This window comes from Vipera berus (genome assembly GCF_964194415.1).
Source record: "Vipera berus genome assembly, chromosome: 1".
NCBI classification, from domain to species: Eukaryota; Metazoa; Chordata; class Lepidosauria; order Squamata; family Viperidae; genus Vipera; species Vipera berus.
The window spans coordinates 173,583,175-173,607,025 of NC_138202.1; the positions used below are offsets into that span (position 1 = coordinate 173,583,175).

The 23,851-nt window shown below is 45.8% G+C and overlaps 2 protein-coding genes across 3 annotated transcripts in view; one reads left to right on the plus strand and one right to left on the minus strand.

Annotated features, from left to right (window-relative positions):
* The window catches only part of CCDC150 (coiled-coil domain containing 150), a 38,653-nt gene extending 37,544 nt beyond the window's left edge, over positions 1-1,109 (plus strand). The window contains exon 24 of the mRNA XM_081313005.1: positions 538-1,109. Coding sequence (XP_081169131.1) covers positions 538-642 — 105 coding nt within the window. The 3' untranslated portion in view covers positions 643-1,109. The remainder of the gene's footprint in view (positions 1-537) is intronic.
* A 245-nt stretch (positions 1,110-1,354) lies between these two features.
* The window catches only part of GTF3C3 (general transcription factor IIIC subunit 3), a 35,422-nt gene continuing 12,925 nt past the window's right edge, over positions 1,355-23,851 (minus strand). Inside the window, exons 7-19 of one of the 2 annotated variants that reach the window (XR_014024528.1) lie at positions 23,470-23,617; positions 21,692-21,764; positions 14,366-14,440; positions 13,170-13,273; positions 11,261-11,432; positions 9,345-9,547; positions 9,050-9,151; positions 7,190-7,316; positions 6,697-6,934; positions 5,276-5,466; positions 4,608-4,698; positions 3,564-3,716; positions 1,355-2,884 (exon numbers count right to left, since the gene is read on the minus strand). Coding sequence is in view for 1 of the 2 variants with exons in the window: in XM_081313006.1 (XP_081169132.1) it covers positions 2,762-2,884; positions 3,564-3,716; positions 4,574-4,698; positions 5,276-5,466; positions 6,697-6,934; positions 7,190-7,316; positions 9,050-9,151; positions 9,345-9,547; positions 11,261-11,432; positions 13,170-13,273; positions 14,366-14,440; positions 21,692-21,764; positions 23,470-23,617 (1,834 nt within the window). In the remaining variant the exon portion in view is untranslated. Of the gene's footprint in view, positions 2,885-3,563; positions 3,717-4,573; positions 4,699-5,275; positions 5,467-6,696; positions 6,935-7,189; positions 7,317-9,049; positions 9,152-9,344; positions 9,548-11,260; positions 11,433-13,169; positions 13,274-14,365; positions 14,441-21,691; positions 21,765-23,469; positions 23,618-23,851 lie in introns of both variants that reach the window. The other variant, XM_081313006.1, reaches the window with a different exon arrangement.

Sequence of the window (23,851 nt, forward strand, 5' to 3'; positions counted from 1 at the left end):
GAAAACAAAACTGAGTACCTATCAGTTGCATTTAACACACATTTGAAGTTCATTTCTTAGACTACCCTCTCCCCTTATCTTGAGGCTACTTCAAAAACCTAGCATTGAGGTTAGGCTCAATTTTTAAGGCTTGAAGAAAATGAGACATGACTTAACTGGACTAGAGGAAAAAGTTGGTAAAATTTGAAAATTGTGCATTTATGTCAGCCATGGTTAGTTCTAACCAATTGCTTTCCCAGCTTCTTCAAAAAATATCTGACTTAAGGTATAATTTGAATTTCATCTGCAGCTGTTTTAAAGGGGAAAAAATATTCTGAAAATTAAGAGTGATAATTCTTTCATGGTTTCTCCCAAGAATGTTCACTGCAGAAATCTGCTAACCAGATTTTTGGATTTTTAAATGCTTGTAAATGTTAGTTTTAGCAGATACGTATTTCATTTTGGTCAGATTAGAATCAAAAGTGTGATTATAAAAAGTATCAGTAGATTTGACCTTTTCTGATAATTCTCAGCTTTGACAAAATGTTCTTTTGACAGAATAAGCCAGTGAAGATCCCTAGCCAGGCTTGCCTGAAGCGGTGGGAGACCAAAAACCACTTGAAGTTCATCTCCAGGAAATATTTATCAGAACAAAATAATTGATTGACCTGCTAACATAGGTTCCAGGATGTAAAAGATGACCCTGCACCTATGAACATCATGTCTCGGATCTAGGGCCCCAGTAATGGTGATCGTACCTGGAAGGAGCCAAAGGGTAGATCATTTCAGTGTGATCCTTCACATACTGATGCTAACAGAGGAGATCTTGTATGAACTAGGAATGCTCTACGCTAATGAAGAATGGTCCTCTAAACTTTAGGCACTAGGCTTCAACTAAAATGCCTCAGTGGAACTTTTCAGACCGGAAAGTTTTATTAAAAATAAATTATGTGCCTCCATCTGAAACTCTTCCTGAGCGAATACCTTCCATTTTTAAAAGTTACACATAGGATTCAAATCTACACAGGAGCTAAGCATACAGAATCAACCTTGTTATATTGTGTAGACACAATACACCAAGATAACGATTTGCATGTCTTGTATATTGACAGTTGTGCTTCATTTGCAATTCAAGAAAGGAAAACCATTTGGATTTCTTTCTTTTTAAGTGGCAGGTCTGAAGCCTTGATCGGGCTAATTTTATAGAGAATAAGGCTGGCATCCAAATACATTTTTCACAAAGGGTGGTCTTCATGAGTCCTCTCAATACAAGGCATAGTTTGAACAAATACATCACCTCCCAAGATAAACTGCCAGGAGAGGAAAGATGTATGACAGAAATATTTTCACAACTACTAAAATTATAGTAACAAAATTCATAATTCAGTCAACTATGTTTTATTAACTGCTCTTATCTGCTTGTCCTAATTCTCACCCATTCTTATTTGGGAATTGAACTGTTCATTATGAGATGAGAAAACAATATAAAAGCCAGAAAGTTAGTCCTTTATAACATTGGTGATTTTCATATTTATGTGCATGAAGTACAAAATCAGCATTTCATTAAACTTTAAACAAGTTTGTCATTTGACAATTCATTGAACTGTAAAATATTTGCTCAGGCCTACAAATGAAAGTCTTACAAGGAATTGGTTCACAAATATCAAAACAACTGGCCTTTCCAAATATTTTCACCCTAAATCTATCTTTCTTTACTTAAGTGTCCTCCAGACTTCCAATTCCCAGAATTTTCAGCAATGATCCTGGTAATTGGGATTCGGAAATAGAAATGGGCATCCAGATCGAGGTACATTACCATAAATCATGGATAACAATTATATATTTCTCAACTTTCTCTGTTCTAGATAACTACTGTACAGTATACAAGCCTGCTATATATCTTGTAGGGGTGTGGGGTTTGTTTTTAAGAATAAAACATTTACATTTTGTAACAGTTGCAGTTTGTATTTTGTTCTTCTAAAAAGAGCACAGTTCTCTTCTTAAGCTATAAGATGTACTTCAAGTCAATATAGTTTAGGAAATATTCTGACATAGAGAATAGTTATTTTAGACTGCCACGTCTTTATAATAAATCCATTTTCAATAAGTTGTTAAAAGTAAAGAAACAGAACTTGGTCTAACGAAGCTGATTTTGGCCTTTGTTTTATTATTATCATACCCTGAAATTAACAAACAGTAAAACAGTTTCTCTTCTGTATTCTTTTAAAATAAGACCACCACGCATAACCATTTGAGTGTGCATTTCTTCCAAATGAAGAACCAGATGTTGCTAAGCATTCGCTATTCATGTAAACAATCATGTACTCTTAATAGAACAAGAGGCATGACAATCCCAACCTTGGCCTAAACACTGGGTTTTGTAAAGGTAAGTAACTGTCAAGTGTTTTTCTGGCATAGGTTTTGTATATCAAAAAGCTCTGAATGTTCTTGATTCTGTACAGACTCAAAATGGGTGTTGGTTATATAGGGTTAGGATTAAGTTTCACAGAGCAAAACAGCACAACCTTCAACTCTATCAAGAAAGGTCTTAGCTGTCTTCTGTCAAGGAAGTTCTAAGTCTTCTTGTCTTTCTCATTCAGTTTTAAGGAGAATCAAGTGTTGAATTCAAAGGCTGGGGTCAGTTCATGATGCCTCTGTTTTGACCATTCTTCCATCAGTCTCTTCCAAGTCTCCCCATAAAAACAAGTTGTTTATAGAGCTGCTTGTCCTTTAGAATCAAGGAAAGGAATTCATTTCCCTGACCAAGCGTGTAACTTTGTCCTCATACAGTTCCATATGTATACAACAGTGTGCGAGCCATTCGAATATTTCCACTGCTCTGATAGATGAGTGACAAATTGAAAGCAATATCTTTTCGCAAGTCTGTCTGGTCAGCTTCTATTCCCTAGTTTAAAGGAGAGAAATCTATTTTAACAAGTCACAAAATACCTTTCCCCCCCAAAATTTATATACATAAATTATACGTGCATTTATAATTTATTTAAAACATTTAAAAGGAAGATTAAAAAGTAATACAAACTACGAAAAAGTAAAGAAATAAAGAGGTTAAAAGTACAAGGAAACAGTAAAAGACAAATATAAAACAAAAAGATACAAATAACAGGCTACCAAACTTTATAGCAGTTATACATACAATTATAGCTCTATCTCTTACTCTAGGGTTACAACGTGATTCCCTTCTTTATATAATCTATCCCAGGGGTCTTCAAACTTGGCCCTTTTATGACTTGTGGACTTCAACTCCCAGAATTCTTTAGCTAGGCACGCTGGCTGAGGAATTCTGGGAGTTGAAGTCCACAAGTCATAAGAGGGCCAAGTTTGAAGACCCCTGATCTATCTAATCATCAAAACCATAAATTACCGGTATGTTGATTTTTTTCTAATCGTGGAAAAAAGTACATAAGCACTTTCCTGTCAGCAATAAACATAGATACTGTCTTTCCTTGTATCCAAATCTTTACAATAGTTTAATTTTGGAACACAGCTATAGAGGGTGGCACTTTGTGAGAAAGTTCATGTTTCTTAACGTTCAAATACTTATGAAATGCCATTTCATACAATACCTCTAGGACCAATGGAGGTAATTCCAGTGCCTTTTTGTAATAGTGAATAGCAAGATGTACCAATCCCAGTTGATGAAGGGCGCGTCCTAGGTTGTAATAAGATTCTTGGCAAGAACCACGAAGGCTCAGGTACCGTTGCAGGAATGAAAACCCCTAAATAAAAAAAGCAAAACTCCACTAATGCAAAAAATAAAAATGGCAAGTAACAATCGAGACATCAAAAGTAGTATTGTCAAAATTACATTTGCATATGCCCATCATTAAATGCAGTAAAATGTCTTGCATTAATATTATTCCATATGATATTTCTGTGGAAGCAAAAGCTGGACTTTGAAGAAACAGGATAGGAAGGGAATTGACACTTTGGAAATTTAGCGTTCGAGGAGACTTGTGAGAATACCACAGACAGCCAAGAAAACGAATGAATTATTGAACAATCATCCCAGAAGTTTCATTCGAGGTATAAATGACCAGACTCAAATTACCTCGTTTTGAACATATTAGGTGAAGACCTAGCTCTCTGGAATAGGCTCTGGGAAGAATGGAGGGAAAGAGAACAACACAACCAGCAGCCTGGAGAAAATCAATTTATGTGCTCACTAGGAGTCGACACCAACTTGATGGCATATAATCAATCCCCACAATTATGTACATGTTTTGCAGTAGTAAATCTCCCAATAAGATTCTTAAGCCGCACTAGTTTACAAGTCTTAGGAAACATGGATAGTAAATCAATAATGAGATTAGCGGAAAGATATTGTTGACTTATCCTTCCTTCTAAAACACTGAAAAAGGAAAAATAAAATAAACATTCCAGTACCATTGGTAACATTACAACCAAGCAGCACAATAAAAAAGATCTTTCATGCAACGTAACTTTTTTACAGTGTAAGGATTACATTGATGGTCAATTCTTGAAGGCTTGCCTAAATAAATTGAAAAGGAATTTTATGCCATTTAACGTGAGGTAAGGCTGTGCATGCGAAAGCTGTGAAAGACGGACAACGCACCTGTATTACGAGGGCATGCCTTTTTAACACGTACTTCTGAGATGCCATGTGGATGAAGATCAAGCCAATGCAAAGACTATACAGGGGTTCATCTGAGTTAGTACGGAACGCTTGTACATACTGTCCTGAAATGAAACAAGCAGTGAAAATTTGGGAATGTCATTTATTACTGCGTATATATTATTTAAAAAGCTTTCAAACAAATTTAAACCAGCAGAGCATCTATGGACCATTTTATTTTTTGAAGTTTTGTTTTTTTTTAAAAAAAACAACCATTTTGGTCCGTTGGGCAGGTCTGAAATGTCTATAGAATGGTTGCAGTGGACTTTGCCTATCTTTAATGAGTGGGCAAACTCTACTACATATGGGCAAGATAGGAATGACACAAGAGAGGAATCACAAAGCATCCATTTATCACAAGGCGTATTGATGAGGTTGCTGTCCATCACTTATCCCCAAGGATGCCTCTACTGTTTCATCACAGTTTGGCCTTCGCTCGGGTCAAGGTCAAATGGGCATGTTTTAATCCAAAGCACTGCTTGCAGCTATCCTCCATTTCTGCTTTTGCAAAATGGTAAAATCACAGCTTCTAGTATTCCAGTTTCATATTATTACCTATCTACAAATACACAAGACATAATTCTACATACATCTTCACACGTTGCACTTGCGATTTTCAATTAATAACAGCCAAAATCATACCAAGGGCATGCTTGAAACAACCGGACACAAAAGCATTGTGGCCATTTAAAACACACAGTGCATGATTGTCTGGGTTCTTCAAGAGCAATCGCAGACAGAAGCGATGGTGCCGCACATCTTGGGAATGCATGGTGATTTGGTTAAAGATATTCCAAAGCTGAGGCTTACTGACATGTTCCATTACCATTATCCTACGGAAGAAACAGGTATGTTTCAGATTGCTTGCAAATGACAGAAAAGATCAGTCTACAGCAGTGGTGGCGAACCTTTTAGAGACGGAGTGCCCAAACTGCAACCCAAAACCCACTTATTTATCGCTGGGTGCCAGGTGGGTGTGGCCCACTGGGTGGGTGTGGCTGTGATGGTCATGGAAGATTGGGTGGGTGTGGCCAAGATTGGGTGTTGCTTGTGGGGAGGGACACCTGTGGGGAGAGGGGTTGGGGGAGCTCCAGGAGGTCTCTGGCAGGTGGGGTGGTAGGCAGGAGACTCATCCTGTTGGGTGAGGCGAGGCAGGGTGAGGGTGCCATTGCCATGGGGCAAGGCAAGGGCTGGGGCAGCTGCTGCCTGACACCATCGGCCCCCGCACACAGAGGCCAGCGAGCGCATGGGGGCCAATGGTGTCTGTCAGCAGCCACAGCCTGCCGGCCCCTCGACAGGCACACTCTGGGGCTCCGCAGCCCGTCTCCAGCAGTTCAAAGAAGCCGCCTCCGAGATGGATGGTCGGCCAACAGCTGAGGTGATGCAGTGGGTTGTGCCTGGGAAAAGGAGAGCATGCGAGGTCAGGAGGGATGGGATGGGGGGGAAGGGAAACCAACCGTGCCGGGATGCATTCAGCCACGTGGGGCCCCAGCAAATTAGCAGGCGGCTGGTTGAAGAGGGACAGTTGCCACCTCTGGGCATAGTGCGGGTGCCCAGAGAGGGCTCTGAGTGCCGCCTCTGGCACCCATGCCATAGGTTCGCCACCACTGGTCTACAGTCACTGAGGACAATGGTGTGATCTAGTCACAAGACGGCCTCTCTTTCATCCCTTTTGTGTATCTCCTCTAATCAGCATGTTCTACACAGAGGCTCAATTCACAGAATTACACTCAAAATAAGGCAGCCCAGATCACCCACCATTACATTACTTGACCTAGAACTACTCTCTTTCAATGGACAAAATGCATCACTAGACCCTTCAACTAAAATGATTATTTCACCAGCGCTAAATTTATTTATCTCTGCAGGAGGAGGAGATGAAGATATGGCATTCCGAAGATGTGGCATACAGGCAGAAGGTTTTCTTGAGGGGAGTTCTCAGTAGAAACAAAAGATGATCTAAATTATCTAGCAAAATACTATATCGGTAACAATCAGTTTTAATTTAAAGATTTTTTGAAATGAATTTGCTTTAACCCAATGTGATTGTTGGGATGACCCACCTGATGTAATTATAAGCTTTTCTAAAATTCTTGTCTAAAACTGCTGCAGACAGACCAAAATATTCCAATTCTTTGCGCTTCTGCCGATCATCATAGAAGGAATAATATTCCAGTGAGGAGTCCACTAGCAGTTCTGCCTCTTTGTATCGCGAAAGGTCACACAATGCATAGATCGCCTTAAGGAGAAGGTTCCACCAATCCTCTTTTGTCAGAACACTTGTAAGCACCAAAAATATTGCTAGAGTACAACCATAAACCATTGTTAAATTTTTACACAGACCAGAACAGAAAACTAAAACATAATTAAAAACATCAATAAAAGTCTGAAGTAGAGGTTAACTTGCGTGGATTCAATAAAACCAAAAGAATATCAAAAAGCCTATTGTCACTGAAAAAATTGCTTAAAGCCTACTTGACAAAGGCCAGGGTATCAAAATTTATAGACTGCAATAGACAACTGTTTCCACAATTTGAACAACTTAATTTTTTTTACCTTTTTTTGTTGTTTCTTGGTCATCATTATCAGAGATTTTATCTCTTGAAACTTTTATAAGGTAGAGATGTCTTTCTCCGGATTTTGAGCTAGATATTAAGCATACCTGAGCTCTGTTCATGGCTACCTGCAAGTTAAATGTTTAAAACACAATTGAAAAAAAGAAATACCCTACAGTAGTCCATTCTTTGCTTTCAAGTAGCTTATTGATTTTTTTCACTTTGTAACTGCATCCCAGACTTAACAAAGTGAACAATAAAAAGTGCCAAAGGTTATCCATGCTATAGCTGGCTTGATCCAGTCACAAAGCAGAATAAAACTGACTAGAAACCATAATTTTTTATTGTCCGAAGTCACAGCTCAATACAGAAAAAGACTCACCTGTAAAAAAAAAGAACCTGCACACGTTACCTTTTAAATGTATAAAACTTTTTCTCTTATTCTGTCACATGCAATAAGTACCACACATTTATTTAATGTATATTTCTATGCTACGTCCGATACAATCTCATATTGAAGAATTACATAAAAGCTATTAAAATAATTAATTACCATACAATTACACAAAACAATATTAAAGCAAAGGGGAGGGGAAAAAAGACAAAAATATTATTTCAGAATTCATAGTCATCATCAGATGCCTAAAAAAGGGAAAAAGGAGACCTCACACACTTTAGACAGAGTGCCTGCTGGCACCCTCAGAGAAGTCCTTTCAATAAGTCTACGGCGATGAAAGAATTCTTGGCCTCAAGTTGTTTGCAATCTTATATTCCAAACTAAATCCTTAACCTGAAACAATAGCTACTAAACAGCAACAATATCATATGCATGTTCCAATCAGCAACCTGACTCCTACATTCTTCCCTTACTCTAAATTCTGGTCCAAGCGCAATGGTAGTTTGTATAATATACATTACTATCATCTAAAACCTATGATGACCAAGGTAATGAACAACTATGATTAGACGTTTGCTTCCAGAAAACGGCATAGTTGGCACGCAAACTAATCAAGGAGAGAACCAATCTATATCTAATGAGAAATTTTCTGACACAACAATTAATCAGTGGAACATCTTGCCTCCAGAAGCTGTAGGGGCTCCAACACTGGAGGTTTTTATGAAATTGGACAACCATTTGTCTGAAATGGTATAGGGTCTCCTGCTTGAGCAGGGGTTGGACTAGATAGAAGACCTCCAAGATCCCTTCCAACTCTTATTACTCTGTATGTTACAGACAGTAATATCAAATGATGCTAAGGGATCAACAAAGTTGCGTTCCTTTCTTTAAAGCAAAATATCAGAAAGGCAGTAGCTGGTTCTGTCTTGAAACCAGGACTGAACCAGAATGAAAAGAACTGAGATAATAGCTATCCTCTAAGAAATCTGCAGCTTTGCCTAAAAAAACCCCAGGGTATTTGTACTTGGTCATCTATTAGCATAATGTTATAGATCTACAATAGCTTCTTCAGAAGAAAATAGATCGCTGTCTTCTCTAGAGTAGATGGCATTACTCCATCTCCCAAGCAATTATAGCCCTTTTGACTAGCTTGAATAAATCAAGCAAGTTAACTATAACTCCCACTAATATTATGTCGCTCCCTCCATGCCCTGCTTTATAAATTAGTGTGATGACAGTATGAAACTGTTTGTAGCTATCATAGATCGACATGAAATCAGAGACCTTCTCTAATAGAACAGCCTCAGCATGAATACTGACCTCCTCTGTAACCACTTAAGAGGGATTCTGCAACACTACACGGGGGACCACACAATCAGGGAAGCTGTTGAGCATTAGAATGGGTAAACCTCATTAAACTACACACGAGCAGTGTGACAGAAGCGATAGAAGAACTTAACTTACCTTTAACAGCATGGCTAGCATGGTGAGCAAAGAATCCACATAACCATACATGTTGCCCTGAGAGTACAGCAATGTTGATCGATGAAGCAGTAATTTTAATTCCTAAATACATAAAATTGAGTTAGCAAAGCAAGAACTTTAGCTGCTTTCTATCTGGATCCCCTATCTTGGAAAAGGGCAACCGTTCCCTCCCTAACATTCTGTCATCCAGCATCTCAGTTCATTCTTGGAGCCATTTAGCCCTCCCATCTCAGGTTTCAGAATACGGTTCACGCCATAAGAGAAATGCTTTTACTTGCTGAGCGGCGTTGGCATCCTGTGCCAGGGTATCTGGATCATACATGGGCTCAAGGGCTTCCAGAGCTTTCTCGGGCCGGCCCAATTGCTGCTGAAGGGTAGAGAGAGAGATCCTTGCATCCAGATGCAAAGGGGTAAGGTCAACCACTCTGGCATAGCTCTCTGCGGCACGATCTATATAGCCCAGTGCTTTCAAGCATTCTAGAAAGGAAAGGACATTTTTTTTATATAGTTTGCATTCTGAAGAGGTAGCACAGAATCGTTAATTTTATTTGCTAGACAAGAATTTCTTTAAATCCAGTCAATAATATTGAGTTCTAGAGCTTTCTTGGGCCAGCCCAATTGCTGCTAAAGGGTAGAAAGAGAGAGATCCTTGCATCCAGATGCAAAGGGGTAAGGTCAACCACTTTGGCATAGCTCTCTATATAGCCCAGTGCTTTCAAGCATTCTAGAAAGGAAAGGACATTTTTTATATAGTTTGCATTCTGAAGAGGTAGCACAGAATCGTTAATTTATTTTATTTGCTAGACAAGAATTTCTTTAAATCCAGTCAATGATATGGAGTTCCCACTGGGAAAGTGCTCACAAATATAATTAACGCCTATGATTCTAAACGTGAACACTGCTACTGAATTCCCATCTCTAATCTTAGAAGAAGGGAGCCAGACAAAACATGTGTACTGTAGGGAAGATGTTAGTGGGAGTTAGGAACTACAACAATTAAGAAACGTAAGTAGCATGCAAAAAAGCTATGCCCATCAATCTTGTTCGTTAAAAATGACCATATAGGAGAATGATGAGATTCCAAAACATTATCATTAAGGAACAGCAGTTAATCATTACAGCTTCATGCACATTACTTAAAGAGAACAACTAATGTCCATTAACATGACATAGCAGCAATCAAAACCTTCTAAGTGCTTAGCACTTTACAGTACCTCAGTCAGTCTTCCACTATTTCGTAAAATAAGTTAGTATCATTATGTAGTAATAAATAGAAAGAGTGACTAAGGTCACCTGATAGATATATGAACCTGACAAAATCTGAACCTGGGGAGCTTGTTTTTTAGACACAACTTTGAACTGAATTCAATAACCAAGTACAGTAAGTACTAATTATATACGATAACCATACTTCAATTATTTTGTTCCAGAAATAGTTAACAAACCAAAAATCAAGCAAAAAGGTAACAGAATTTACGATACTGAAGTTTCAGGATTAAGTATTAACTTATGGTTTTTCATATTTTGTTTTTCAGAGCTTTTAAGGGCGCACATTGCTGAAAAGCCATAACACAGCACTTCTACTGTGATCATTTTATTACACAATTAAGGGCTAGATAACAGGCTACTGTAATGTCCCATTCAATCAAATTGTAAATACAATTATTATGGCTGGGCTGATGTGCCCTTAACGAAAGCACTAAGGCTTCAATATCACGGACAACAATTTAAGCAATGTGTAGACAGAATTTTTCCACAAGGCTATTTTGCTAGGGGGAAGCAGACGGAAGTACTTGGGACACATTCTCCAGTTTCAACATCTATTTTGTGCATATTTTAGTATACTTAGGAATAATATTTTTGTTTATAAAAACTTGCAGTTATTCTCCAGTACTATGTTTTAAATAATTGGTATTTTAAAACTGATTGAGGCATACATCTAAAAATCTTGTCCCTGACCAAGTCATAAATAACACGCAAATGCACCACACATGCATAAAAATGTATATGCACCTTCAGTGCCAGGAAAATCTAACATCTCTGTCTGGACACATCAATCGAGTCCCATTCAGATGTCACCTTGGGTTAGCTCCCAGCAAAGTCCACACTCAACTGCAGCTTTAAAGTACGAAAGGTAACACGTTACTGAGCCAGAAAAGGACTCATCACATGCTAGGTGGAAGCAGTTACCTGCATGCCGGAGCCAAACAACAGCTAAATTGTATCTTTCAGAACACACCAGGGAACTCAGGAGGGGGAGGGCCGAATCGTATTCTCCAACATCAAGAAATGCTTCTGCAACATCAAGATACAAATCTCCCATTTCCTCAGGATTCTGCTCCACTAAGATGGTCAGAAGGAACTTGCACAAAAAAAAGAAATAAAAATAAAAATTAAGAATACAACTAAAAATCAGATCCGTTGCTTCTTAAGACAGGAACACCAAGCAGAAGAGTTACGCTTACATCTCCTTGAAACATAAGAAAGGACTTAAAATACGTGCGTTATAAACACCAGATGATTTGGAAGCAACTAAGCTTGGAAGGCTGCAGGTGTGTCCTAACAATTTCAAACCCAAATGTTACAATTAAAGTATCCCTAGCTTTAAGGATACTTTCAAAGTTGCGCAACATATGAATTATTCCCTCAGGGCTTCTAAGGCACACATAGCTTGATCAAAAGGAAAATTCTGATTCACTTTTTACTAGTCAAGTCTTGAGACTTTGCTTCCAGGCACTGCCTACTGAGCTGGATGCAGTTACTCTTATACAGTAAATAGCAGGACTGTAACAGGAACCTAAAACGGGTTTCCTATGGAATTACATTATCTTGGATTTGACCTGATGCATAAACATGTTTTTGCTTAAGAGGATGATTCTGGTTTCGAGAATATTAACCCAACTCACTAATTTCACAAACTTATCCCCTCCCAAGCCCTTGCTAATTAAAACTTTCACTCTTAAATGTTTTTTAACTGCAAACAATTTTAAATACAAAGAAAACTAATGGAGGTAATAAGTTTAGAGGTATTGAAAATTAGAACTGAACACACTTCAGCTTTTAGATTTGCATAGCCACGTGGAATACAAATGCAAGTATCAAAAGTGGAACGTCCCAGATTCTTACTCTAATAAAACACACACAATATAGGCACATACAAATTAAAAAAGAGCCTTGGTGGAGCAGTGGGCTAATGCCTCCTTAAGTAACACCAGCTGCCTGCAATTAGTGCAGGTTCGCATCCCACCAGGCTCAAGGTTGACTCAGCCTTCCATCCTTCCGAGGTAGGTAAAATGAGGACCCAGATTGTTGGGGGCAATTAAGCTGACTTTGTAATAATGTCGCTTGGGGTGTGTGTGAAAGCCCTAATAAGCAGGCATATACATAGAATGAAGGCTACTGCTAAGCTTGTAAGCCGCCCTGAGTCTTCGGAGAAGGGCGGGATATAAATGGAATTAAAATTTTAAAAAAAACATACAAATTACTGGCCTCAGACAACTCCTGTGGGCTCTCCATATGTGTGAGTTTCTAAGCTGCTCTAATGATCAAATTCTCCATTTGTGATGGAGAAAAAAAGGTTCAAGAAAAGTCATCTTTAGTGGATCTAGCTCTCCCTATGGACTTCATTCTTCCTTGCTACCACATCACTTTGGAGAGTCTGCTCTTTTCCACACCAGCTCCAAACCTGAAACAAAGTCTGTGCAAGTGTATCCTACGGTTTGTAGCAACTGGCTCTTGAATTCCCCCTCATCACTACAAGGGGTCCCTGGAATTGCCTGACTTTTTTCTATGTAAAATTACAGTTTACTGCTAGAACATTTTAAAAAAGAAAACTTAGTACAGGGTTTACTAAAGCATCTGCTTTTTCAAGAGCAACTCCATAAAATACACATATTTCAAATGTAAGTTTTGAAATTTCTCAGGCATAACCGCTCTCTAAGTGCAAAAAAAGAGAAAATTTCCTACTTTAATTAAAATTCTAAATTAACTAGTACAGACTTTTGATTTCATTCAGGTTTTGCTATAGCTTCAACAGAATACAATGAGATTGCATGTTAAATAATTTATATTTTTTTCCTTTATTTGGTTCTTGACTTACATTGAGAGGCTCCAAGATGTTCAGGTGAATCAAACACACCATGAGTTTCACAGTGATATCAATGGGAACACCATCAGGGATAAAGCATGTAATTTTTTCTGAAGCTAGAAAATAGCAGCATCATTACATTTTCTAAATGTTTTACAATATATCATGTACATTGTGTTTTTTTCAACTACTTTCTCCAAATAAATACAGGCTGTCCTCATCTAATGACAACTGTTGTCAAGCGAAGAAGTCGCTAATTGAAACCATGACTGTGGTTATAATTTTACTTCAGCTTTCCCTTGCTTTACAGATCTGTGAAGTTCATAAATGTGAAGATAGGTCACAAAGTTAGTTTTTAGTCACCAGCATAACTGGAAATGGTTGTTCAACAAGGCAGTCACTACAACGAGGACTACCTGTAATATATAATTTGAAAGGGAGAATTTTGAACCTTTAATAGGTTTTGCTTCTACACACAAAAATATTTTTTCCTAAAACAGATGTTTGTCTGATATAAATGTGAAAGAATGCAATCTATTGCAAGAATAAATATCCAAATACAGGAATGCATAAGACTTAGTACTCATTATTTTATTCATTTTTCTTTTATGTGCATTTACCCAATGTTTATTTGCTCATTTTCCCAATATAAGGTGATATAAAGAGGAAGGAAAACAAGCCACACTCACAAAATATGTTCCGCACAGTTAATAGGATTAGACACATCGATATACAGTATTTACAAGCTCCTCTTCTGAGCCTTGAAGCAGGTGCTCCTATGTTGTCCAAGTCTTACTGTATCGTTTGCCCATGTCCTCTGATTTTTGTTAATCTTGGGGGGGAAAAAACCTATAAAATGTTTCAGTCCTTGTTTTGAGGCTCCTTTTACAGATAACAGCAGCTGGACGATTATAGTCCAGCAACCTTTAAACAATTCAGCACAGCTGTTTCTGACTTGCATGGGGCACAGTGGAAGGAATCAGCTGGCAGGACTGCATGTGGACATCTAACCTTAATAATCGTTATTACAGAAATGAATTTGTGGAGAGAAAGAGGACTGAAAAATGAAAATAAAAAAATCTGCTTGCAGCAACAGAAACCAGCTGCATTTATTTATATAGTGCCACTATTATGTCCAGGTATTTACATCCTGAGGGATGTAAATTGCTCATCTCAGCAATTTTGAAGTTGCAGAATTGCATACTCACATGCAGAATTGGCTCCAGGCACAGATTCTTGTTGATAAATTGTTGTTCCTGGATCTTCCTGACCTTCCATTGGCTCTACCATGGAAAAAGGGGGAAGAATGGGAAAAATAAAGCTTATATTGAGCGTATGAAAATCATTCCATAAACATAAAATTACTCAGTACCGTATATACTTGAGTATAACCCGACTCGAGTATAAGCCGAGACCCCCAATTTCACCCCCAAAAACTGGAAAAAGTTATTGACTCGAGTATAAGCCGATCCGCCGTTCTGCAAGCCTCTGCCGCCAGCAGAGGCTCGATCCGCCATTTTGCAAGCCTGAATACACAGGAATACCCTGTGTGGCCGCAGCTCTCGGGGAAGCCCTGGCTGTCCGCTTCCTCGCTCCACGCTGCCATTCGGGGCCCGCGCGTTCCCCGGGCAAATCGCGGCGCCCAGCAGGCGAGGAAACACGCCCGCTCCAGTCGCCCCCCCTTCCCTCAGGAGACGCGAAGCAAGTGACCGCCCGGAGCTTACCGAGGACTTGCGCGCGGCCGAGGCTTCGGTGCTTCCAGGATCGCGCGCACCTCCCCAAACCTCCCCAAACGTCGGCAGGTCTCCGTTCCTCCGCGCAGACCTGCCGACCTTTGGGGAGGTTTGGGCGCCTCCCCAAACCTCCCCAAACCTCGGCAGGTCTCCGTTCCTCCTGCCGACCTTTGGGGAGGTTTGGGCGCCTCCCCAAACCTCCCCAAACCTCGGCAGGTCTCCGTTCCTCCTGCCGACCTTTGGGGAGGTTTGGGCGCCTCCCCAAACCTCCCCAAACCTCGGCAGGTCTCCGTTCCTCCTGCCGACCTTTGGGGAGGTTTGGGCGCCTCCCCAAACCTCGGCAGGTCTCCGTTCCTCCGCGCAGACCTGCCGACCTTTGGGGAGGTTTGGGCGCCTCCCCAAACCTCCCCAAACCTCGGCAGGTCTCCGTTCCTCCTGCCGACCTTTGGGGAGGTTTGGGCGCCTCCCCAAACCTTGGCAGGTCTCCGTTCCTCCGCGCAGACCTGCCGACCTTTGGGGAGGTTTGGGCGCCTCCCCAAACCTCCCCAAACCTCGGCAGGTCTCCGTTCCTCCGCGCAGACCTGCCGACCTTTGGGGAGGTTTGGGCGCCTCCCCAAACCTCGGCAGGTCTCCGTTCCTCCTGCCGACCTTTGGGGAGGTTTGGGCGCCTCCCCAAACCTCCCCAAACCTCGGCAGGTCTCCGTTCCTCCGCGCAGACCTGCCGACCTTTGGGGAGGTTTGGGCGCCTCCCCAAACCTCCCCAAACCTCGGCAGGTCTCCGTTCCTCCGCGCAGACCTGCCGACCTTTGGGGAGGTTTGGGCGCCTCCCCAAACCTCGGCAGGTCTCCGTTCCTCCTGCCGACCTTTGGGGAGGTTTGGGCGCCTCACCAAACCTCCCCAAACCTCGGCAGGTCTCCGTTCCTCCGCGCAGACCTGCCGACCTTTGGGGAGGTTTGGGCGCCTCCCCAAACCTCCCCAAAACTTGGCAGGTCTCCGTTCCTCCGCGCAGACCTGCCGACCTTTGCGGAGGTTTGGGCGCCTCCCCAAACCTCCCCAAACCTCGGCAGGTCTCCGTTCCTCCTGCCGACCTTTGGGGAGGTTTGGGCACCTCCCCAAACCTCGGCAGGTCTCCGTTCCTCCGCGCAGACCTGCCGACCTTTGGGGAGGTTTGGGCGCCTCCCCAAACCTCCCCAAACCTCGGCAGGTCTCCGTTCCTCCTGCCGACCTTTGGGGAGGTTTGGGCGCCTCCCCAAACCTCCCCAAACCTCGGCAGGTCTCCGTTCCTCCTGCCGACCTTTGGGGAGGTTTGGGCGCCTCCCCAAACCTCGGCAGGTCTCCGTTCCTCCTGCCGACCTTTGGGGAGGTTTGGGCGCCTCCCCAAACCTCGGCAGGTCTCCGTTCCTCCGCGCAGACCTGCCGACCTTTGGGGAGGTTTGGGCGCCTACCCAAACCTCCCCAAACCTCGGCAGGTCTCCGTTCCTCCTGCCGACCTTTGGGGAGGTTTGGGCGCCTCCCCAAACCTCCCCAAACCTCGGCAGGTCTCCGTTCCTCCTGCCGACCTTTGGGGAGGTTTGGGCGCCTCCCCAAACCTCCCCAAACCTCGGCAGGTCTCCGTTCCTCCTGCCGACCTTTGGGGAGGTTTGGGCGCCTCCCCAAACCTCCCCAAACCTCGGCAGGTCTCCGTTCCTCCTGCCGACCTTTGGGGAGGTTTGGGCGCCTCCCCAAACCTCGGCAGGTCTCCGTTCCTCCTGCCGACCTTTGGGGAGGTTTGGGCGCCTCCCCAAACCTCGGCAGGTCTCCGTTCCTCCGCGCAGACCTGCCGACCTTTGGGGAGGTTTGGGCGCCTCCCCAAACCTCCCCAAACCTCGGCAGGTCTCCGTTCCTCCTGCCGACCTTTGGGGAGGTTTGGGCGCCTCCCCAAACCTCCCCAAACCTCGGCAGGTCTCCGTTCCTCCGCGCAGACCTGCCGACCTTTGGGGAGGTTTGGGCGCCTCCCCAAACCTCGGCAGGTCTCCGTTCCTCCTGCCGACCTTTGGGGAGGTTTGGGCGCCTCCCCAAACCTCCCCAAACCTCGGCAGGTCTCCGTTCCTCCTGCCGACCTTTGGGGAGGTTTGGGCGCCTCCCCAAACCTCGGCAGGTCTCCGTTCCTCCGCGCAGACCTGCCGACCTTTGGGGAGGTTTGGGCGCCTCCCCAAACCTCCCCAAACCTCGGCAGGTCTCCGTTCCTCCGCGCAGACCTGCCGACCTTTGGGGAGGTTTGGGCGCCTCCCCAAACCTCGGCAGGTCTCCGTTCCTCCTGCCGACCTTTGGGGAGGTTTGGGCGCCTCCCCAAACCTCCCCAAACCTCGGCAGGTCTCCGTTCCTCCGCGCAGACCTGCCGACCTTTGGGGAGGTTTCGGCGCCTCCCCAAACCTCCCCAAACCTCGGCAGGTCTCCGTTCCTCCTGCCGACCTTTGCGGAGGTTTGGGCGCCTCCCCAAACCTCCCCAAACCTCGGCAGGTCTCCGTTCCTCCTGCCGACCTTTGGGGAGGTTTGGGCGCCTCCCCAAACCTCCCCAAACCTCGGCAGGTCTCCGTTCCTCCTGCCGACCTTTGGGGAGGTTTGGGCACCTCCCCAAACCTCGGCAGGTCTCCGTTCCTCCGCGCAGACCTGCCGACCTTTGGGGAGGTTTGGGCGCCTCCCCAAACCTCCCCAAACCTCGGCAGGTCTCCGTTCCTCCTGCCGACCTTTGGGGAGGTTTGGGCGCCTCCCCAAACCTCCCCAAACCTCGGCAGGTCTCCGTTCCTCCTGCCGACCTTTGGGGAGGTTTGGGCGCCTCCCCAAACCTCGGCAGGTCTCCGTTCCTCCGCACAGACCTGCCGACCTTTGGGGAGGTTTGGGCGCCTCCCCAAACCTCCCCAAACCTCGGCAGGTCTCCGTTCCTCCTGCCGACCTTTGGGGAGGTTTGGGCGCCTCCCCAAACCTCCCCAAACCTCGGCAGGTCTCCGTTCCTCCTGCCGACCTTTGGGGAGGTTTGGGCGCCTCCCCAAACCTCGGCAGGTCTCCGTTCCTCCTGCCGACCTTTGGGGAGGTTTGGGCGCCTGTGCGGAGGAACGGAGACCTGCCGAGGTTTGGGGAGGCGCCCAAACCTCCCCAAAGGTCGGCAGCAGGAACGGAGACCTGCCGAGGTTTGGGGAGGCGCCCAAACCTCCCCAAAGGTCGGCAGCAGGAACGGAGACCTGCCGAGGTTTGGGGAGGTTTGGGGAGGTGCCCAAACCTCCCCAAAGGTCGGCAGCAGGAACGGAGACCTGCCGAGGTTTGGGGAGGTTTGGGGAGGCGCCCAAACCTCCCCAAAGGTCGGCAGGAGGAACGGAGACCTGCCGAGGTTTGGGGAGGTTTGGGGAGGCGCCCAAACCTCCCCAAACCTCGGCAGGTCTGCGCGGAGGAACGGAGACCTGCCGAGGTTTGGGGAGGTTTGGGGAGGCGCCCAAACCTCCCCAAACCTCGGCAGGTCTGTGCGGAGGAACGGAGACCTGCCGAGGTTTGGGGAGGTTTGGGGAGGCGCCCAAACCTCCCCAAAGGTCGGCAGGAGGAACGGAGACCTGCCGAGGTTTAGGGAGGTTTGGGGAGGCGCCCAAACCTCCCCAAAGGTCGGCAGGTCTGCGCGGAGGAACGGAGACCTGCCGAGGTTTGGGGAGGTTTGGGGAGGCGCCCAAACCTCCCCAAAGGTCGGCAGGTCTGCGCGGAGGAACGGAGACCTGCCGAGGTTTGGGGAGGTTTGGGGAGGCGCCCAAACATCCCCAAAGGTCGGCAGGAGGAACGGAGACCTGCCGAGGTTTGGGGAGGTTTGGGGAGGCGCCCAAACCTCCCCAAAGGTCGGCAGGAGGAACGGAGACCTGCCGAGGTTTGGGGAGGTTTGGGGAGGCGCCCAAACCTCCCCAAACCTCGGCAGGTCTGCGCGGAGGAACGGAGACCTGCCGAGGTTTGGGGAGGCGCCCAAACCTCCCCAAAGGTCGGCAGCAGGAACGGAGACCTGCCGAGGTTTGGGGAGGTTTGGGGAGGCGCCCAAACCTCCCCAAAGGTCGGCAGGAGGAACGGAGACCTGCCGAGGTTTGGGGAGGTTTGGGGAGGCGCCCAAACCTCCCCAAACCTCGGCAGGTCTGCGCGGAGGAACGGAGACCTGCCGAGGTTTGGGGAGGTTTGGGGAGGCGCCCAAACCTCCCCAAAGGTCAGCAGGTCTGTGCGGAGGAACGGAGACCTGCCGAGGTTTGGGGAGGTTTGGGGAGGCGCCCAAACCTCCCCAAAGGTCGGCAGGAGGAACGGAGACCTGCCGAGGTTTGGGGAGGTTTGGGGAGGCGCCCAAACCTCCCCAAACGTCGGCAGGTCTGCGCGGAGGAACGGAGACCTGGGGAGGTTTGGGGAGGCGCCCAAACCTCCCCAAAGGTCGGCAGGAGGAACGGAGACCTGCCGAGGTTTGGGGAGGTTTGGGGAGGCGCCCAAACCTCCCCAAAGGTCGGCAGGTCTGCGCGGAGGAACGGAGACCTGCCGAGGTTTGGGGAGGTTTGGGGAGGCGCCCAAACCTCCCCAAAGGTCGGCAGGTCTGCGCGGAGGAACGGAGACCTGCCGAGGTTTGGGGAGGTTTGGGGAGGCGCCCAAACCTCCCCAAAGGTCGGCAGCAGGAACGGAGACCTGCCGAGGTTTGGGGAGGTTTGGGGAGGCGCCCAAACCTCCCCAAAGGTCGGCAGCAGGAACGGAGACCTGCCGAGGTTTGGGGAGGTTTGGGGAGGCGCCCAAACCTCCCCAAAGGTCGGCAGGAGGAACGGAGACCTGCCGAGGTTTGGGGAGGTTTGGGGAGGCGCCCAAACCTCCCCAAAGGTCGGCAGGTCTGCGCGGAGGAACGGAGACCTGCCGAGGTTTGGGGAGGTTTGGGGAGGCGCCCAAACCTCCCCAAAGGTCGGCAGGTCTGCGCGGAGGAACGGAGACCTGCCGAGGTTTGGGGAGGTTTTGGGAGGCGCCCAAACCTCCCCAAAGGTCGGCAGGAGGAACGGAGACCTGCCGAGGTTTGGGGAGGTTTGGGGAGGCGCCCAAACCTCCCCAAAGGTCGGCAGGAGGAACGGAGACCTGCCGAGGTTTGGGGAGGTTTGGGGAGGCGCCCAAACCTCCCCAAACCTCGGCAGGTCTGCGCGGAGGAACGGAGACCTGCCGAGGTTTGGGGAGGCGCCCAAACCTCCCCAAAGGTCGGCAGCAGGAACGGAGACCTGCCGAGGTTTGGGGAGGTTTGGGGAGGCGCCCAAACCTCCCCAAAGGTCGGCAGGAGGAATGGAGACCTGCCGAGGTTTGGGGAGGTTTGGGGAGGCGCCCAAACCTCCCCAAACCTCGGCAGGTCTGCGCGGAGGAACGGAGACCTGCCGAGGTTTGGGGAGGTTTGGGGAGGCGCCCAAACCTCCCCAAAGGTCAGCAGGTCTGCGCGGAGGAACGGAGACCTGCCGAGGTTTGGGGAGGTTTGGGGAGGCGCCCAAACCTCCCCAAAGGTCGGCAGGAGGAACGGAGACCTGCCGAGGTTTGGGGAGGTTTGGGGAGGCGCCCAAACCTCCCCAAACGTCGGCAGGTCTGCGCGGAGGAACGGAGACCTGGGGAGGTTTGGGGAGGCGCCCAAACCTCCCCAAAGGTCGGCAGGAGGAACGGAGACCTGCCGAGGTTTGGGGAGGTTTGGGGAGGCGCCCAAACCTCCCCAAAGGTCGGCCGGAGGAACGGAGACCTGCCGAGGTTTGGGGAGGTTTGGGGAGGCGCCCAAACCTCCCCAAAGGTCGGCAGGAGGAACGGAGACCTGCCGAGGTTTGGGGAGGCGCCCAAACCTCCCCAAAGGTCGGCAGGAGGAACGGAGACCTGCCGAGGTTTGGGGAGGTTTGGGGAGGCGCCCAAACCTCCCCAAAGGTCGGCAGGAGGAACGGAGACCTGCCGAGGTTTGGGGAGGTTTGGGGAGGCGCCCAAACCTCCCCAAACGTCGGCAGGTCTGCGCGGAGGAACGGAGACCTGCCGAGGTTTGGGGAGGCGCCCAAACCTCCCCAAACGTCGGCAGGTCTCCGTTCCTCCGCGCCCTGCCTGCCTGCTTCTTTCCGCTGCGGAAAGAAGCAGGCAGGCAAGGCGCGGAGGTCCGGAGACCTGCCGACGTTTGGGGAGGTTTGGGGAGGTGCGCGCGCACCTCCCCAAACCTCCCCAAACTTCGGCAGGTCTCCGGATGGCGGTGGCTTGGGAGAGGTGCGCGCGATCCCGGAAGCACCAAAGCCTCGGCCGCGCACAAGTCCTCGGTAAGTTTTTTTGTTGACTGGAGTATAAGCCGAAGTGGAATTTTTCAGCCCGAAAAGTGGGCTGAAAAATTCGGCTTATACTCAAGTATATACGGTATAAAATTATTCATCAATATTCTGTATCAATGGACATAAATACGTATAAAGGAAGAGGGAGGCAACGTATTTTCCAAAGCACCAGAAGGCAAGACAAGAAACAATGGATGTAAACTAATCAAGGAGAGAAGCAACTAGAACTAAGAGAAAATTCCTAACAGTGAGAACAATCAACCAGTGGAACAACTTGCCATCGGACGCTGTGGGTGCCCCATCATTAGAGAGGGTTGGACTAGATGATCTCCAAGGTTCCTTCAACTCTGTTACTGTTAAAGACTGTGTATTTAATATTAACTACTATAATGCCAGGAAGGAGTTAATGGCACATCTGTAATAACACCAGAAAACCTGACTATTTCAGAAGATTAACTGTTCCACAAAAAAGCTCAGTGCAATGGATCCTCAATCACTCTAATACCTTTTTTATCTGCTGAAGAATCTTTTTCTGCTTGTTGCTTTTCAAGTAGAATTCCTGAACAATCTGTAATAACCTAAAAGAAGGAAAATGATTTTGGTTGTGAAGAAATAAAATGAACCTAGAAAGGGACAATTTAAGAGGGAAAGTACCCTGAGAATTAAAGAGATAATTTAATGATTCAAAGTAGAAAATGGCAACTCAGAAAGCATGGGGAAGGTCACTGAGAGTGTGCTGCCTAATAGGAAAAAAATTAAAGAGGATGCAAGAAATATGAAATCCCACCACTTCCTCCCTGATAGCCTAAAAACAACATAGCTGTATAGAGATCACTAGCATGAGTTCACTTCAGCGTAAAATATGGCTCTGGCATGCTCAATTTACCTCTAAAGAAAAGTTAATCCTGACCCATAACTTTGAACAGAAGAAGGACAAAGACAAGAGCTTTACAGCAACACGGAATGTTCTAATTCCAGAAAATGGCAACTCGGCCAAAAGCAGGAGAAAAGATTTCCATTTTTCCTAGATACTGATACGGTAGATTACAGTTTCGATCACACTGAAATAGCAAGGAACAACGGTCAGGAAGAATATTAATTGAAATTTGGACAAGGATTCACTTTAGGGTGCTTTTAATGGTGAGAAGTTATGAACTAAAACATTACTGTGAAAGGTCAACGACAAACCGGCTTTATACGAAGACGTGCGCATGTTTTATTGGAGGCTCTAGCAGGGCAATGCAGCTGCGTTGTACCTGAGGTCAAAGACAGGTAAACTCCTATCTGGGAATACCTGATTAGTCAGCCAGATCAGCCAAATCAACCCTGATGATCAATGGGGTCACACACATTGCAGCCAAATGTCTCACATCTAAAACTGGCAAAGATTTTGCTACATTATGTAAAAGCTTCACCCACAAATGGTTGGTAATAGTTCTTTTGCTAGGGCAGGGGTAGGCAACCTTGGCTCTTTTATGACTCGTGGACTTCAACTCCCAGAATTCCTGAGCCAGCCATGCTGGCTCAGGAATTCTAGGAGTTGAAGTCCACGAGTCATAAAAGAGCCAAGGTTGCCTACCCCTGGGCTAGGGTATAGTTTTGCATTTTTCATTTTATTGATTGTATTTTATTGGTCAATGACTGAAATAAAGCTCTGTCTATCTGTTGTCTGTCAAGATTTACTGACTATGACTGAAAGCCTAGGACTGAGAATATAAAACAAAGACGACACACAGGGGCATGCAGATTAATAGTTTTTTTCTTGTATTTTCTTGGATAAATTTTCATTTCCCAAAGCAAACTCCTGTCAGTTTAGAATGAGAGGAGGGGCTGGCCTCCAGAATCTACAGAGAGAGAAAGGAAGGGAGAAAGGAACATTAGTTATTGAAAGGCAGGATACATTTGTGAAGTTGGGTCCTCTGTGCAGTTTAGAGAAAACGTATTCATATACCATTGCTAGTTTTCATGCTCGAGTAACAATTGGTGACCTTGGACCATATGCTGATGGAGGAAGCCAGAATGGACCATTTTTTCACTCCCTGGACCAAAAGCCCCAGCTGGGAGGAGTTGATATTCTGTGTGCAACTTGGGGAGACAAACTCTTTTCAACAACTGTTCCTTTGGAATCTGTAAGTGGCAAATCTTCATAGTAAGAGGCAACTCACAACTGGCAGAAGGGCAATCGTAATCCCTTGAATAACAAACAGTATTAGAAAGTGCTCCTCTGTTGATATGCATTTGGTACTCATTATAAATAGACAGAAATTAGATTAATATGCTTACTGCTAATGCTCTGTCATACTGCTTGTTGGAAATATACAGCTCAGCAGCTATGTTAACGTCTTCCATGGATACAAGGCTTTGATGTTTCGTGAAGGACTCTTCCATTATTTCAATAGCAGCAGTGATGTCATTTGCTTCATAATAACTTCTGCGGAACAAAATAGTAACGGGGTAGTCGTAAATAAAATAGTAATATATTTTCTATATTAAAAACACACAAATTATTACCATATTTTCCCGGGCAAGAAGAAAAACGACAATCTCTCGTTGAAAAACATTATTTATTATTGCAAATATCAAAATCACAGTACCTTTGTGTTTGTAAACTTAAAAGCAAGTCATAACTTATATATATCACAGAGAAGTTGTGACTGATGACAGG